Here is a 15359-nt window from a genome sequence, read left to right as displayed (position 1 = left end):
AAATTACTTTGCGCGTCTGGTGGCACAGCTGTTACGTTCAGGACATTGAAGCTACTACTTTTTTTTAGGAAAATATTCGCATCAACGCGCAAAAACAACATCTTTCCCACATGTCTTGCTTACATAATAAAGGAAATTAACTTCATGGACTGTTTCCTGTGCCTGTTAATAGTAGCTCCATGGTTTAAAAATAGCTGCAACCGCAAAGAAGAAACCAAATCGGACAACTGCTTTTAAAATATTTGTGATTGGCTGATCTGGTCACATGCTTGATGCGTTGGCTTTTTGACGCACTGGACATCTGTGTATTTCTGCTCAGACAGGGCTCTGATGATCCCACAATTCATTTTTGGCCAGTGGTTATCAAAACTGTGGTGTGGGACCAGCTGGTACAGCCTCCTAGAACTGGAGATTAGAGTATTGTTTTTGTTTCTGATTTAATTTGAAGTGACCAGGAATGTCCAATGCAAAATCATTGATCCTGTTTTTAGGTTTGATCTTTTGACAGTTTAGCCCTGTTAACATCTGCTTTAGTCACTTTTAGGTCCTGGTGTTATATCTTATAACTAAAATGTAAATATTATACTTATACGCCTAAAGGAGATGTATGAGCTTGTAACAGTGTTTTTCTATTTCGATTGATTAATGCATGTTTGTCCTGCATTCGAGCTTTGAGAGGTGAAATATCGCTGTTTTCACCTACCCCCTCCTCTCACAGCCCTGTATTTCTTCCAATTATAAAAATTCACATTCCTGGTCATAGATTTGGAGAAATGCCATGTAGCCGCTGTTCAGAAATAGAACCCTGTAATTGACTTTTACTTGTTACACTGAAATACCACTATGAAATACCACTATGAAATACCACTACTCATTCTGTTCGACAGGTCACATCATATTATTCCCATTAAGCACCACTGCCTGTCAGGAGAAACACGTGTTTAAACCAGTACATGAGCTTTACTGGGTGGAGCATATAGCCAGCTCTCAAGGCTTATGCAAATTGGCCTGTCAACATCTCCTTTCCTAAGAGGGTCTTAATGAGAAGAGTTAAATCAGTATGGATCACACCTTCTATAAGAGCAATGATGACAAGAGGTTGGGACAAAGTGTGCTCAGAGAATTAAGGTCAAAACACAGTAATATGTTGACATTTTACAGCATTTTACACGTGTGAGAAACTATCAGCAGCTTTTTTCAGAGTTTTGAGACTTGCAGTTGGTTTGTGGGACAAATGTTTATATAATATGGGATTTGGTATACATTATAAAGTTAGCAGTGCCGTCATTCATTTAGAAATTTTAGCGAGAATAGTTATCCTTGTGCAGTTATAATACAAAATCATGATATTGATTTTTTCATGGGACTACAGATAGAACAAAAGTGTTAATTAAAATGCACTGCCCTGATATAAATAAATTAAACCATATTTCGTATAGATATTATATTATATGCTACAAGAGCTTGTCTTGTCTTCTCAAATTTAGTGAAATGGGACCTACTGCTTCTTGTTTTGCTCCTGTCTTCTGCCAACACCTCATGCAGCCTGTTAAACAATTCCCACGTGGTCAGTCTGTGCACAAGCTTAAAGCCAGTATCAAGTGAAAATGATAAGCCCGTCCTTCTCCAAAAGGCGTGTTATTTCAGCATAAGTGTCTTTCTATCTCAAATACATTTGTTTGGGCTTGCATTGTACCACAGTGATTGTGTCATCAAAAGCCAATTTCTAATATTGAACCACTACAAGTCATATAGCCTGTGTTTTTCACCCCCTGACTTACTTTTTATTGTTGTGATGAAATTACCTTCTGTTGTAGCTTATGTTTTCTTGTTGTTGTTTTGTTTTTTTGCCTTGTGTTCCATCATCAAATACTAAGTTTGCTTGCAACAAAACAAGCTGAACAATATTTGTGTTTTCTGGCTTTTGAAGAGGGTGCAATTTCTTCTGTGACTTTTGCATTTACATTGTATTGTAGCTCACTCAATACAATGAGTGAGCTACAATATATAGGTCTGCCTAAGCTCACTTTAGGCAGGAATATAAAGGAAGCCTATTGTATTCATGACTGTTGGCCATTGCCTGTGGTGGCAAAGGCACCAGAGAAAGAGCAGAGTGCAGTTTGAAATGCTGAAGGTGAAGACACAGCTGTTTTTAGGTCACCAGTCAGCCACATTGGCAATTAGCCTAAAAGAATTAGCCTTAATAACCACAGAAATGCTCCCAGAGGTGCAAAGATGAGGACTTGGCGCTCCCTCTTGCTTCAGCTCCAATAAATTACTATTTGAGAAAAGAACCATGTTTGCCTATAATCAAGTATTTGCTGCAATACTGTATGTACAGTATTTTCTGGAGTATAACTTGCACCGGAGTATGAATTGCAGCAGCCAAGAAATGCATAAGGATGAAGAAAAAAAACATATATTTCTCATATAAATCACATTTGAGTATAAATCGCACCCCCGGCCAAACTATGAAAAAAAGTGTGACTTATAGTCTGGAAAATACGGTAAAAGTATTGACCTATATTTGAATAGTTTCTAGAGGCAGAACAGTGAGGGACACACAGAAATATTAAACTGTGCTAAAAATGTATTTCTAAAAGCTGGGTTTTATCTTCATTTACAGCCTCTGTGTTTTAAAGATAGTCCTTTTCCTCTGGCCAAACTTTAAGGTATTCACACTGTATCATGTGACATGTAAAAAAGGGAATGTAAACATGGACATAAACATTATTGATAACTTATTATAACTAATATAACATTAAAATGTGGTCTAAATGTGGATGCTGTGCAACCCCACCAGCGGAAATATATTTTATTTTTACTCAGGCAGATGTTTTATATTCATGGGTTATAATCAGCAATCAGCAATGTTTACTTGTTGAGAGGAAAAAACACCTCAGGGAGCTTTGTCTGTTATAGTGGCCCAGCGTTTCCACTGCCTGCAGCTTTCATAATATGATGTAAAAGAGTCTTTTTCCACCAACATTAATGATTTTCCCTTGGTGCAGGCTGCGGGTTTTGGTTTTGCCATAGGTTCTAGCAGTTGCCTGTACTGTAATTTTAAATCTGTTAATGCACTGTTGTTAAAAAGCAAATGAGAGCAGGCATTTCACCAGAGGAAGAAGATATAGAGAAGATATAGTCAAGCCAGTATTGATATTAGTTTTAATGGACATCTATTTAAAATGTTTAAATGTTTTCCTGTAGTGAAAGTTCACTGCTGCAGTGCACTGTTGTGCAGTCTTAGTTTGTCTTGATCTGTCTGGTTTGGTTGTTTGTTTGGTTATTGGGCACAAATTCAGCACCTCTTGTTTGGCCGAATGAATATTTATTGGGCATTATTGATTTTAATGATGTTTTGTATATTCAGGATTCTGATTTTTAAATTGACACCCGTTTACATTTCTAACCATCTTTTAAATGTCTTTGTGTATTTCAGCGCAATAGGCCTTGAGCTACTAAGTCAACAATGGTAATATCATTAACCCTCTGGCATCACTTAAAAAAAAAAAATCATCTTTGTACCCTTAAGCACATAAAATGTGCACAGCATTTGGATATCCTGTAAACTTTTTTGTTCATCATTATATTTTTCTTTCTTTAGGCTCAATTTGCTCAAAATTTTAGTCTCAAATATTTTGATAATTTGTATGATTTTAACCCTTCAAATGTAAATTCTTATCATAAAAATACCAAATTTTTGTTGACAAAAACACAAATTTCAATATTTTTCCAGCATAATAAATGCAAAGCAGATCATTTAGTGCTGTTTAAGAGCACAAAATGTGCACAGTATTTGAAGAGTCATGAAAGTTTTTTGTTAATTCAGCTCTCTTTGAGCTCATTCATTTCATTCACTTCTGCTCTAGATATATAATATTAATGTAATTATATATATATATATATATATATATATATATATATATATATATATATATATATATATATATATATATATATATATATATATATATATATATATATATATATATATATATATATATATATATATATATATATATATATAATACTACTACTACTACGGATGGGAAAAGTCAGACTTTATCTCACCATACAAGCGCGTAAAAGCAGACCCTGATGCCACAGTTCCTAGTTTTACATATCACCTTATTTCATGATCATTTCTTACTAGGAATTTTCATGATTTTCGTTTTTTTAATCATATTCTAACATTCAATTTCAATTCAATTTATTTGTGCTAAAAAATTATAACAGCAGTTGCCTCTTTGGGCTGAACATAATTGATCTAACGAACAAAAAGTTAGAAAATCAACAATGAAACAGACATTGATCAATAACGGACAAGCAAATTAAGTATCCCAGAACATCCCATGTCCTTAGACCCTCCTTCTCAGCAAGGAAAAACTCAAAATAAACTAAATAAACTAAATAAAAAAAATAAATAAAAATTAAAAAAATAAAAACTGGGGGGAAAAGAAACTGTCATGTAATTTCGACACAATATCACGTAACGTTAAAACTTGATACTGCTCATCTGTACGCTGCCACAGACTGTTTAGCACAAAGTATAAACATCATCCAAAAAGCCCCCACCTCAACAAATTTCATGGCGTTTGGATGAATGTGTCCAAAATTATCGACAGATGAAAAGTCAAAGTGTGTAAAACGCGCCCACCACACCTGAGAGTGAAAAAGATACAGACCTACATCAAAAATAGGAGACACATTGTTGTCCAAAATACTGTATTTATTCCACCATGTCACAAATCTGTAAGGGCGGCACTGGCAGTGTTCAAAACATAGACTGTGAATGTAAGTCTATGGTTCAAAATAAAGTTTAAATGCTTGTTTTTACACTTGACCACTAGAGGGAGACAAAAGCCTCTCTTTAGTCCAAACATACTCAAACTAATCCTTAAAAGACTGACAGAGTTGTAAATCAATAAACTTTTGGAAAACCACTGCATCGTCCAATTAGACCGATGTGTCCTGTGGGCTGTGGTGTGTCCTGTGGGCTGTGGTGTGTCCTGTGGGCTGTGGTGTGTCCTGTGGGCTGTGGTGTGTCCTGGGAGCTGTGGTGTGTCCTGTGGGCTGCTCTTACTCAACCACACGACGGAAAAGTCAACTTCAGGCTGAAAGTGACCGTGAGATGCGCCTTCTACAGTTTTTTTTGAGGTACTGATTTACAAAACGGTCATTTAAAAGTGTAAATTACAACTATTACGCAGAAATATGTAACTGTTTATAAAATGTATGTTATTCCGTGAATCTTATGAGTGTATTGTTTTGTGAGCACGTGTTTTACATAATGAACTCGCTTTTGCTAATGTAAGCTAAGCAGCTAGCGAGGGCTAATGCTACAACATTGGCTAAAATTCGCGCTCTAATGTCATTTTTGTTATTGAGAGCACATGTATGTGGACACTTTTGCATACACTTGTATATGTGTAAATGTGCAGTGAAGATTAAGACGCATTACAACAATTGATTAGCTTTGACAATTTGTAATGAAAATTGTTATTCAGATAAAGTTATTCAGAATTACTGTTAAAGTTATTCAGAATTCAAACATAACTGTTTAGGCAGGCTGATATTTAGTATGTCTTTTGTGTGTACTAATTCTTAAAATTCTGTCTTATTTATTTATTATCTTATTTTGTGATCATTGGAATATTAATTTTCAGTGTGTATTTTCCTGCTGTGCATCTTCTTTTAGATTAAGATGGATCCAAAAAAGCCTCCAGGTATTAGTGGGATTACCGGCACCCCTTGGTTGGGACGTGGACAAGGGCTGCAGTCTATGGAGCCTGCTGTAGGACGTGGTAGAGGACTGCTACCTTTTACTGAAGGAAGTGTTGCAGAACAGGCCAAAACTGTTCCTGCTTCCAGTTTGTCACTGGAAGGGCTGGGCATGACGAGATTTACAGAACCTGTGATGGGAAGTGCTAGAGGGCTGCTGGTTCAGCCTGATGGAGGAGTACTGGGCTGGGCCAGAGGACTGCCCTTTGTAGCTGGCGAACCACAGTTAGGATTTGCACGAGGTGCAGTTTTACCCACTCTGCAACATAAACCTGAACCAACTCTTGTAGAAGAACCAACTCTTGTAGAAGATCCAAAGAAGCATGAACAGACAACAAAAACTGTATGTAAAACTATATACTTGAATTATTGCACTGTTAATTTCTGAAAATGTCTGTACAACAGGAGGACATACCAGTCCAAGGACAGGGATCCACTCTTGTCTCAATGTTTAGGGGAATGGGGATTGAGCCCTCAATGTCATCAAGGGGAAGATCTATTCTAGTGGGTCTGTATAACTGTGTAATCTACTATTTGGCAGGACTGCAGTTTAAAATACCACATTTATTATCTTATTAAACTGTGATATTTTAAGACATTTATTTACACATTAATTTATTGTGTTCAAACCTTCAGGAAGGGGTTTTGCTGGAGAACAGGGTAAACCTGCACAGCCATTGCTCTCCTCTCCACTCTTTAGTGGGGCAGAGAGCCTGGGCAAACCAGAAGAGGCCCTGGGGCGTGGCAGCAGGTTGGTCCAATCAAAAAGGGGTTGGTATTCATTTCATCTGGAAACCCAGTTAATGTCTTTCATGAAAATATCGCAGTTTGCTTGGGCACCAGCGGATGATGGGGCTTGGCAGAGCAGCAATGCCACAGTTAGGGGCTGGACGAGCACATTTGTTTTGTTTTCCTGCTTCTAGCCGTGTGGAGCAAGTGACACCTGCTTTACCTGCAGTTTTACCAGAAACACCTCCACAAATGCCTTTACCTCTCCTAGGTGAAAACGTTATCGCTTAGGTAAATTTTATTCAGTTACATGTTTTTTTGCTTAAATTGATCTATTTGTTTAGAAAAGAAAGTCCCTAAGAGCCCAACTATTCAGGAACCAGTGAAATCAGAGCTCAAAATGGAAGCTATTAGGTGAGTATTTTACCTTGAGGAACTGACATTTAATGAGATAGATGAGATACATCTAATGTATCTCTTTCCATTCCTTGGATGTCAGCAAGCCTCTTCCTAAAACTGGAACCAAAGGAGCATCAGTTACCATCGGCTCAAACCACATTGTTATAAGATGCAAGAATGAGGCAGTGTATCAGTACCATGTTACATTTGTGTAAGTATAGCTCTTAATTGATTCTTTTCTTTTGGACGTGCAAAAGTACTGATACATTTTGATACATTTAGCCCCAATGTTGAATCCATGGCCATGCGTTTTGGTATGATAAAAGATCACCGCTCTACCACAGGAGAAGTGGTGGCATTTGACGGGTCCATCTTGTACCTTCCGGTCAAACTGAATGACGTAAGCATCAAAATAACAATGACCTCACAATATTTAATAATAATAATAAAATCTTGAGTAGGTGGTCCTCCTCAAAAGTCTAAGGCGGACTGATAATGAGGAAGTGCAAATCAAAATTCAGATAACAAAGATCTTACCACCAAGCTCTGATTTGTGCATTCCTTTCTACAATGTGGTGTTAAGAAGGTAATGAAACTATAACTGTACTGTACTTGTTCTGTACACAATATTTTTTTTAAGAGTAGACAATGCTTTTTTCAGAATTATGAAAATCATTGGTTTGAAGATGGTTGGACGTAATCACTTTGATCCTGAAAGTGCTGTGATTCTTGGGAAACACAGGTAACCTTTTAATATATGTATTTAAAAGAAGAAATGATAGTATTCTAAGTGAATTTCTGGAACTGTACAGATGGTTATTTGTACTTTTTGTAGACTTCAAATATGGCCAGGTTTTGCCACAAGTATAAAACGCTTAGATGGAGGCCTTCTTCTCAGTGTAGAAGTCATTTCTAAAGTGTTAAGGAATGATTCTGTGCTGGATGTAATGTAAGTTAATACACACATTATGCACATTGCACCTCTACATAGACATTATTATTCACTCTAGATCATATTAATCATTAAATATCTATGAAAAATGCAAATGTATAAAAAAATAAATAAATATATATATATATATATATATAGATAGATAGATAGATAGATAATACTTGTTTATTAATATTCTACAGCAAAAAGACTTAACAAATGTTTGTTTCATTTACCACTAAAACAGCATTACAAACTTCCTAAAACTAAAAGCTGTCTTTGCAGGAACGTGTTGTATCAGCAAAGCAAGGAGAACTTCCAGGATGAGTGCACAAAAGAGCTCTTGGGAAGCATTGTGATCACACGCTATAACAACCGCACATACCGCATTGATGCCATCGAGTGGAACAAGTCACCCAAAGACACATTCACTCTGATGAACGGCATCAAAACCACCTTTGTTGAGTACTACAGGTGTGTCTTAATTGCTGTGTGTGTAATGACTTTTCAGCTTTTTAACTGAATCTTTCATAATAGCAAGAACTATGGCATTACCATTAAGGAGATGGACCAGCCTCTGCTCATGCACCGACCAAAGGAACGCTCAAGGCCGGGAGGAAAGGTAGTTGTATTTTCAACAAGTGTGTTATAAATAAAGTTAATGTAAATTGTTAAAAAGTGTTGTTAATATTATTCGGAACACGCAGTATACACTAGAAAATTCTTGTCTTAAGTTACAGTACTCTCAAAACTGACAAAACTTGAAATGTAGCACCACATTGCCCCCTTGTGACCGAAGCTGAGTTGTTTTAATACAGTAATTTTTGCATATGAAAATTTATGCCATATGGGAAATGACAAAACTTTTTCTATACATGTACAGTAATCACTCGGCTAATGTGACCTCAGTGAATAAAATTTAATGACACTTATTTGTGGCAAATAAGTTAATGAGTTAATGAATAAATTAATGAGTTATGAATAAATGAGTTTGCACTCAGGTAGGTGGTCATATATTGACTGTACTGTATTATGTGTTTATAGCAAGTCATCACTGGGGAGATCCTTCTGGTGCCAGAGCTTTCCTTTATGACTGGTATTCCTGAAAAAATGAAAAAGGACTTCAAATCAATGAAGGTACATGTAGTAACCTAAAAATGGCATGTTACGTGTCTCACATTAAGATCAGCATTTTTCAGTGTAAATATGGAATTGCAGGACTTGACGAAGTACATCAATGTGAACACAGAACAGCACACCCACTCAATAAAACAGCTTCTGAAGAAAATCAACAGTCACCTGGACTGTCAGAAGGAGCTTAATAAGTGGGGCCTTGAAGTCAGCTCTGAGATTGTCATAGTAAGGCTGTGTTTTCCCATTAAATACATGCAGGAAAAATGAAATGTTACATCTATTTTAATTTACATAGACACACTCGCATTGTCATACTCAATATAAAAACAAAATCTAGTGCACCATATTATGTAATATTATATACATTTTTCTTGTAGACTAAAGGAAGATCTCTGCCCTTTGAGACCATCTGTTTGCAAAGTTCATCTTTCACCACAGGATCTGATGTGTCCTGGTCTCAAGAGATTGTCCGAGGTCCCTCCATAAGTGCAGTAAGTATTGAAGCCAGTGTTGAGCTAGTCCCTCTAAACAGTAATTTATTAGAGTTACCTGTTACTTCTCACCAAAAGAAATTATCTTAGTAACTGCCTTACAGTGCAATGAAAGTAGTTACTAGATAGAGTAGCTAGAACACAAATTACCAAATTCACCCAGAACCAGCGTTCTGTTGGACACAGTCACAGCACAGAGCAAGCTTTACGCAACAGACATTGGCCAAACAGTGCATTTACCAAGCGCACACTAATATTAGAATATAACATAAACACGAATAATAATTAGTCGACTATAAAAAATGATCATAGTCATATCTACATGTATTATGTTTATTTTTGTAATAAAGACAGCAACATTAAATCAAAATGTCAAAACATAAATAATTAGATTTTCATCAATAATACACTTTATTAGAAGTCTTCAGTCACCACATTTTAACCTTTAGTTGGTTAAAACTCTATTCTAAAATTGTCAGTGTAGAATAGAAATAATCGTTTGAATCATTGAAAAAATAATTGCTGGCTAGTCGACTTCTAAAATAATCGTCAGTTGCTGCCCTACACTTTTTGATACCATGAACCTCAACATGACTTCATGTGCCTTACCATGATAAGCAAATGTCAGTGTTACAAACATTCCACGATTTGATTGAGCCATTATGGCTAAATATAAGGTTATTTCAGATCCCTTTGAACACTTGGGCCATCTTCTACCCTCGCCGCTGTGCTGAGCTGGCAGAGGAGCTGGTGACAATTTTCAAAAAGGTGGCAGGACCCATGGGTTTTAGAGTGGAGCGCCCCATTTGTGTAGAGCTCCGGGATGACCGCACAGAAAGCTATATAAAGAGCATCCATTCACAACTCACCAGCGAGGTAAAGTCTGCTATTGTAAAGATCATTTTTGTTGCTTCTTTTTAAACAATAAAGATGTAGATTGCATTAACACATTTCCTAAACCATTCTTTATTTGCAACAAACCAAATGTCAGTTTTTTTGTTTTTTTGCAGCCCAATATCCAGCTGGTTGTTTGCATTATGGTTGGCAACAGGGATGACCTTTACAGTGCTGTCAAGAAACTTTGCTGCATTAAAAGCCCAATCCCATCTCAGGTCTGTTGTATAGTTATCTAATCACAGTATTTTGATATAACATAATTCAAATTTAATAATGATGTATTTGATTTTAGGTAATCAATATTAAGACCATTTCCCAACCTCAGAAACTGAAGAGCATTGCCCAAAAAATAATCCTGCAGATAAACTGTAAACTTGGTGGCGAGCTGTGGACAGTCAGTGTCCCTCTGGTAACTGCTTCTGATCTTGGTTTTTCATTTTAATGTTATGCTTTGAAAATGTTTCCTCATTATTATTATTTTTAATTTTTTTAGAAAAACTTAATGGTGGTAGGCGTTGATGTTCACCATGACACCACCAAGGCCCGTCAATCTGTTATGGGGTTTGTTGCAAGTGTGAACAGGTAAAAACTGATGAAATTAAAAGACACTGATACCAGGTTCAGTTTACATTTAATTAATGTATTAATAATACATTTAATAACATGCATCTTTAACTTAGATGGTGAGTAAATTCTTTTCTTCCTAAGCTCACTGACACGATGGTACTCGAGAGTAACTTTCCAGACTCCCACAGAGGAGCTCATCTGTGGCTTCAGGGTTTGCTTGTTGGCTGCTCTACAGAAGTACTATGAGGTAAATGTACTTACACAGTTAATGTTGCTGAATTTTGCTGTTATTGCCACAAACCAGTGAAAGAATGGGTAATAATTAAGAAAAAACATATAAGTCGCATTTTTTTGGGAAATTTATTTTACAAAATCCGAGACCAAGAACAGACATTTTATCTTCAAAGACAAGTTATAATAATGACAATAAAATAGACAACAACAGGCTGAATAGCAGTACAACATGCTAACGTAACATATAGACAACGAACTGAATAGGTGTCTGGTATGTTAACGTAGGATATTAACAGTTAATCGGATAACTATGCTAACGTAACATATGCCAGCTTGTCCACAAACACGAGAAACACGAATTCTTTTCACTGATGTTTACTGTGGTCTTACTACTTCACAGTTCACAACGTAGAACTCGCAAACACGTAAAATATAATATAAGCTCTGGCTCATATTACATTACACACTAAATTGCATATCAACACATGGAAAATATACATACCACTTTGGCCTGCTAATCAACAAACCAGTGAACCGAAAACTTTATATTTTACTTTTCAATTGTTTCTTAAATAGCGCTCTGTCTTATAGGTATTACAAACACACCAGTGCCGTCCATTGGTTAAACAAGGGAACTGTAACATGTACAATCAATAACACATATTTATTCAACTACTTGAAGCATAGACTACGAACTGCAAGAAGTCTCTTGCATGTTAACATAAGATATTAACAGTTAATCAGATTACTAAACCAAAAAAAAATTAGATACGTTTTCTCTCAATCTCATTCCAAATCAGCAAATCCATTGAATTCTTCATCCTCGTTGTCACCTCTGAACAACTCTGGCTGCTCCAGAAGAAGATGAAGCGCCGCTTCTTGTGGCTACCATACTGGTACACAAGCCTAGAGTGCCCTTGCACAGTTGTCAGTGAGACAATAACGAAGATGTGAAATTATATATTTTAATAATTTCACATATTGGTCACATCTGAGTATAAGTCGCACGCCTGGCCAAACTATGCAAAAAGATGACACTTATAGTCCGGAAAATATGGTAGTTTGCAAACGGATTTTCAAACATACTTAAATGAGGTTGCACAGAAAGTGCTTTGTTTGGGTTTATTTTTCCTGTTTGATAGTCATTTGAATGTTCATTAGTCAGTCTTGTCCTCTACTTGGATTCATGAAAAGGCTGACTCAGTGAACATGAATGTTTACATGTCAAAGACACAATACTTATGTGCTACTTATGTGCATAGTTATAAAAATAACAAATCCTAACTTTGTTTTTCAAAAGCAATGTTTTTTTTAGGCTTTCATTTAATAACACTACATAAAACATGGAAATAACTCATATGTGTGAAAAGAACATAATTTGTTCTGTTTCAAATGCTAAAATATGATTTGTGGACACCAAAATATGGCTCTTTTGTTTTAGTTAATGTAGCTCAGAGGGAAAACGGTTGCAGTCCTCTAAACTAGCAACAATCTAGATTAGATTGGGCTGTGCAGTCACTCTACATAGAATTATTGTATGTATTGATCAGGTGAACCACAACTTGCCAGAGAAAATAGTGGTTTATCGTGATGGGGTATCTGAAGGCCAGCTCAAGATGGTGGAGCAGTACGAGGTCCCACAGATCTTAAAATGCTTCGAAACATTCCCCAACTACGAGCCCAAACTGGTCTTCATCGTGGTCCAAAAGCGCATCAACACTGTGCTCTACTCCTGGTCTGCAAACACCTTTGGAAGTGCATTTCCTGGGACCATCCTGGACCACACTCTCACCAACAGAAAGTGGTGAGTCCTCTTTTAAAAATTACTTTTCAGTGGTAAATTCAAAAAGTGGCTCGCTTGCATTGTAAAAGAGAAAATACTCCACAAATCATAATTTCAAGGCAAGGCTTGAGGATTTGACACGTGTGTGTGTTCTCTATTTTTTGTTTGCATGAAGCATTGGTCTTTATTTCTCAGAACTGTGCTCAACAGTTTGCTATCACTCGCTTGCATAGTTAACATGTCACTTCAGTCTGGAACATTCCCAAGAGCTCTGAAAACTGCAGTTGTCAAGCCTTCGCTGAAGAAGAGCAGTCTTGATGCCATAATATTGAACAATTGCTGACCAATCTCAAATCTGCGTTTTTTGGGCCAAATTCTCAAAAAAGTTGCTTACCAATAGCTGATAGCTACTTTCTCCAAATGAACAACTCCTTTGATGTTTTCCTGTCAGGGTTTAGACCCCACCACAGCACTGCGACTGCTTTTATTAAGGTGATAAAATTACATCTGCTTGAACATGGATGCAGGCAAAGTCTTAGTGTTAATCCAGTTAGATATGAGTGCTGCCGTTGACACTGGATCTTGGGATCCTCTTATAGAGACTAGAGGACTGGGTGGGCATCTTTGGTACGGCACTAAACTGGTTCAAGTCTATCTAGAAGACAGGGAGTACTTTGTTGAAATTGGGAAATGTGTCTCAGACAAAATGTCCCTGACCTGAAATGTAGAGAAAGTGTCAGCAGTCACCTCCAGTCTCTCTCTCTAAAACCTTCAAATCAGGCTAGAAATCGAGGGGTAATAATGGACTCAGATTTGAACTTTAACAGCCACATCAAATCAATAATATCTGCAGCTTTTTACCATCTAAAAACATTTCAAAAATCAAAGGTATACTGTCAAAAACAGACTTGGAGAGACTTATCCATGCATTTGTCTCTAGTAGAGTTAGACTACTGTAACGGCCTGCTCACTGGCCTCTACAGCATTAAGACAGCTGCAGTACATCCAGAATGCTGTTGCTTGAGTCCTGACTAGAATTAGAAAGTACAAGCACATATGTCCTGTGCTCAGGTGTCTGCACTGGCTCCTGTAGCTCAAAGAATAGACTTTAAAGCAGCTCTGCTTGTGTACAAGTCTCTCCATGGCCTAGGTCCAAAGTACATCTCCGACATGTTAGTGCCACATGAACCATCTCGCACTTTGAGGACTTCAGGAACCGGCCTCCTGCTGGGGCCCAGAGTCAGGACTAAACATGAGGAATCAGCATTTCAGTTTTAAAGGTTTAGCTATGCATATGACTGAAAGGTTTTTATTCTGCACTCTTCTGTTTTAATGTTAATTTTATGATAATTTGTGATTATTTATGCTTTGATTTGTGTGATTTTAATGTCTTTCTTATTCTGTAAAGCACTTTGAATGACTTTGTGTATGAATTGTGCTGTACAAATAATCTTGCCTTGTCTTGCCTTGAATATTTTTTTAGGGTGGACTTCTTTTTGATGGCACACACTATACGCCAAGGTTGTGGACTTCCAACTCATTACATCTCTGTGTACAACAGTGCAAATCTGGCACCTGACCATCTGCAAAGGTATGAGATTATATATATATATATATATATAAAATGTGTGTGTTCTAATGAATGTTTATAATGTCTTTCCTGCACTCCAGACTCACATTCAAGATGTGCCATTTGTACTGGAATTGGCCTGGTACCATTCGCGTTCCAGCTCCCTGCAAGTACGCTCACAAACTGGCTTTCCTGTCAGGACAGCACCTGCACTCTGAACCCGCCATCCAACTATCAGACAAGCTCTTCTTCCTCTGAGTTACACAAGTTATGACACAAAAAGACCTTAAATAATATTAAAACGATATTTGAATGTGTAAGGCCATCACCATAAAGGGGTGATGTGTTAGATTATGCAGTATGTTCACATTTTGTCAAAAGATTTTTAAGTTTTATTGTTCATGTGCTCTTCTGTTGTGAAAATGTTTAGAGCTTTGATTTCACAAGATGGTACTGTTGATGTTTACAATTTAAAACAATAAACTGGATGTTCAGCCTGTCTTTTTTGGTATACTGACTGATCAGGAGTCTAGACGTTGGATCTTTTTATGCAAATAGATATTGAGCTAGTAGTTAAGAAAAAGATAAATGGGTAACATGTATCAGTACTGTTATGTCAACTTGCCACTATATTAGACTCAAACACTACCGAAAATTACAATTGGTAACTGCTGGCTATTGCCAATCCCAAAATGATACAAATAAATACAGAGACAGCTTTAAAGCCTAAAGCCTGGTTGGCACATGTGCAAGTTTTAAGTTCAGAGAAGGCTAAGCCCTTTACGTAGTTACTTTGGAAAGTGAATAAGGGCTGCATACATAAGCTTCAGCTGGACACAA

At 36.8% G+C, this 15359-nt stretch overlaps 1 protein-coding gene across 1 annotated transcript; it reads left to right on the top strand.

Moving 5' to 3' along the window:
• The first annotated feature begins 5108 nt into the window (after window positions 1-5108).
• piwil2 (piwi-like RNA-mediated gene silencing 2) lies at window positions 5109-15022 on the top strand. Its single transcript, XM_055224468.1, has 24 exons — window positions 5109-5160; window positions 5702-6127; window positions 6190-6292; window positions 6421-6535; window positions 6612-6784; window positions 6858-6927; window positions 7013-7123; window positions 7195-7312; window positions 7374-7498; window positions 7574-7654; window positions 7748-7861; window positions 8129-8317; window positions 8381-8465; window positions 8888-8980; window positions 9062-9202; window positions 9355-9468; window positions 10156-10344; window positions 10479-10580; window positions 10658-10774; window positions 10859-10947; window positions 11074-11179; window positions 12717-12970; window positions 14433-14540; window positions 14621-15022. Exons 2-24 carry the CDS (start codon window positions 5708-5710, stop codon window positions 14775-14777), a joined length of 3174 nt encoding a protein of 1057 aa, XP_055080443.1. The 5' UTR covers window positions 5109-5160; window positions 5702-5707; the 3' UTR covers window positions 14778-15022.
• The last annotated feature ends 337 nt before the right edge of the window (window positions 15023-15359 follow it).

The sequence above is a fragment of the Periophthalmus magnuspinnatus genome, chromosome 9, assembly GCF_009829125.3.
Source record: "Periophthalmus magnuspinnatus isolate fPerMag1 chromosome 9, fPerMag1.2.pri, whole genome shotgun sequence".
NCBI lineage: Eukaryota > Metazoa > Chordata > Actinopteri > Gobiiformes > Gobiidae > Periophthalmus > Periophthalmus magnuspinnatus.
Note: the sequence above shows the minus strand (reverse complement) of the source record. Positions and strands in the feature narration are given on the sequence as shown.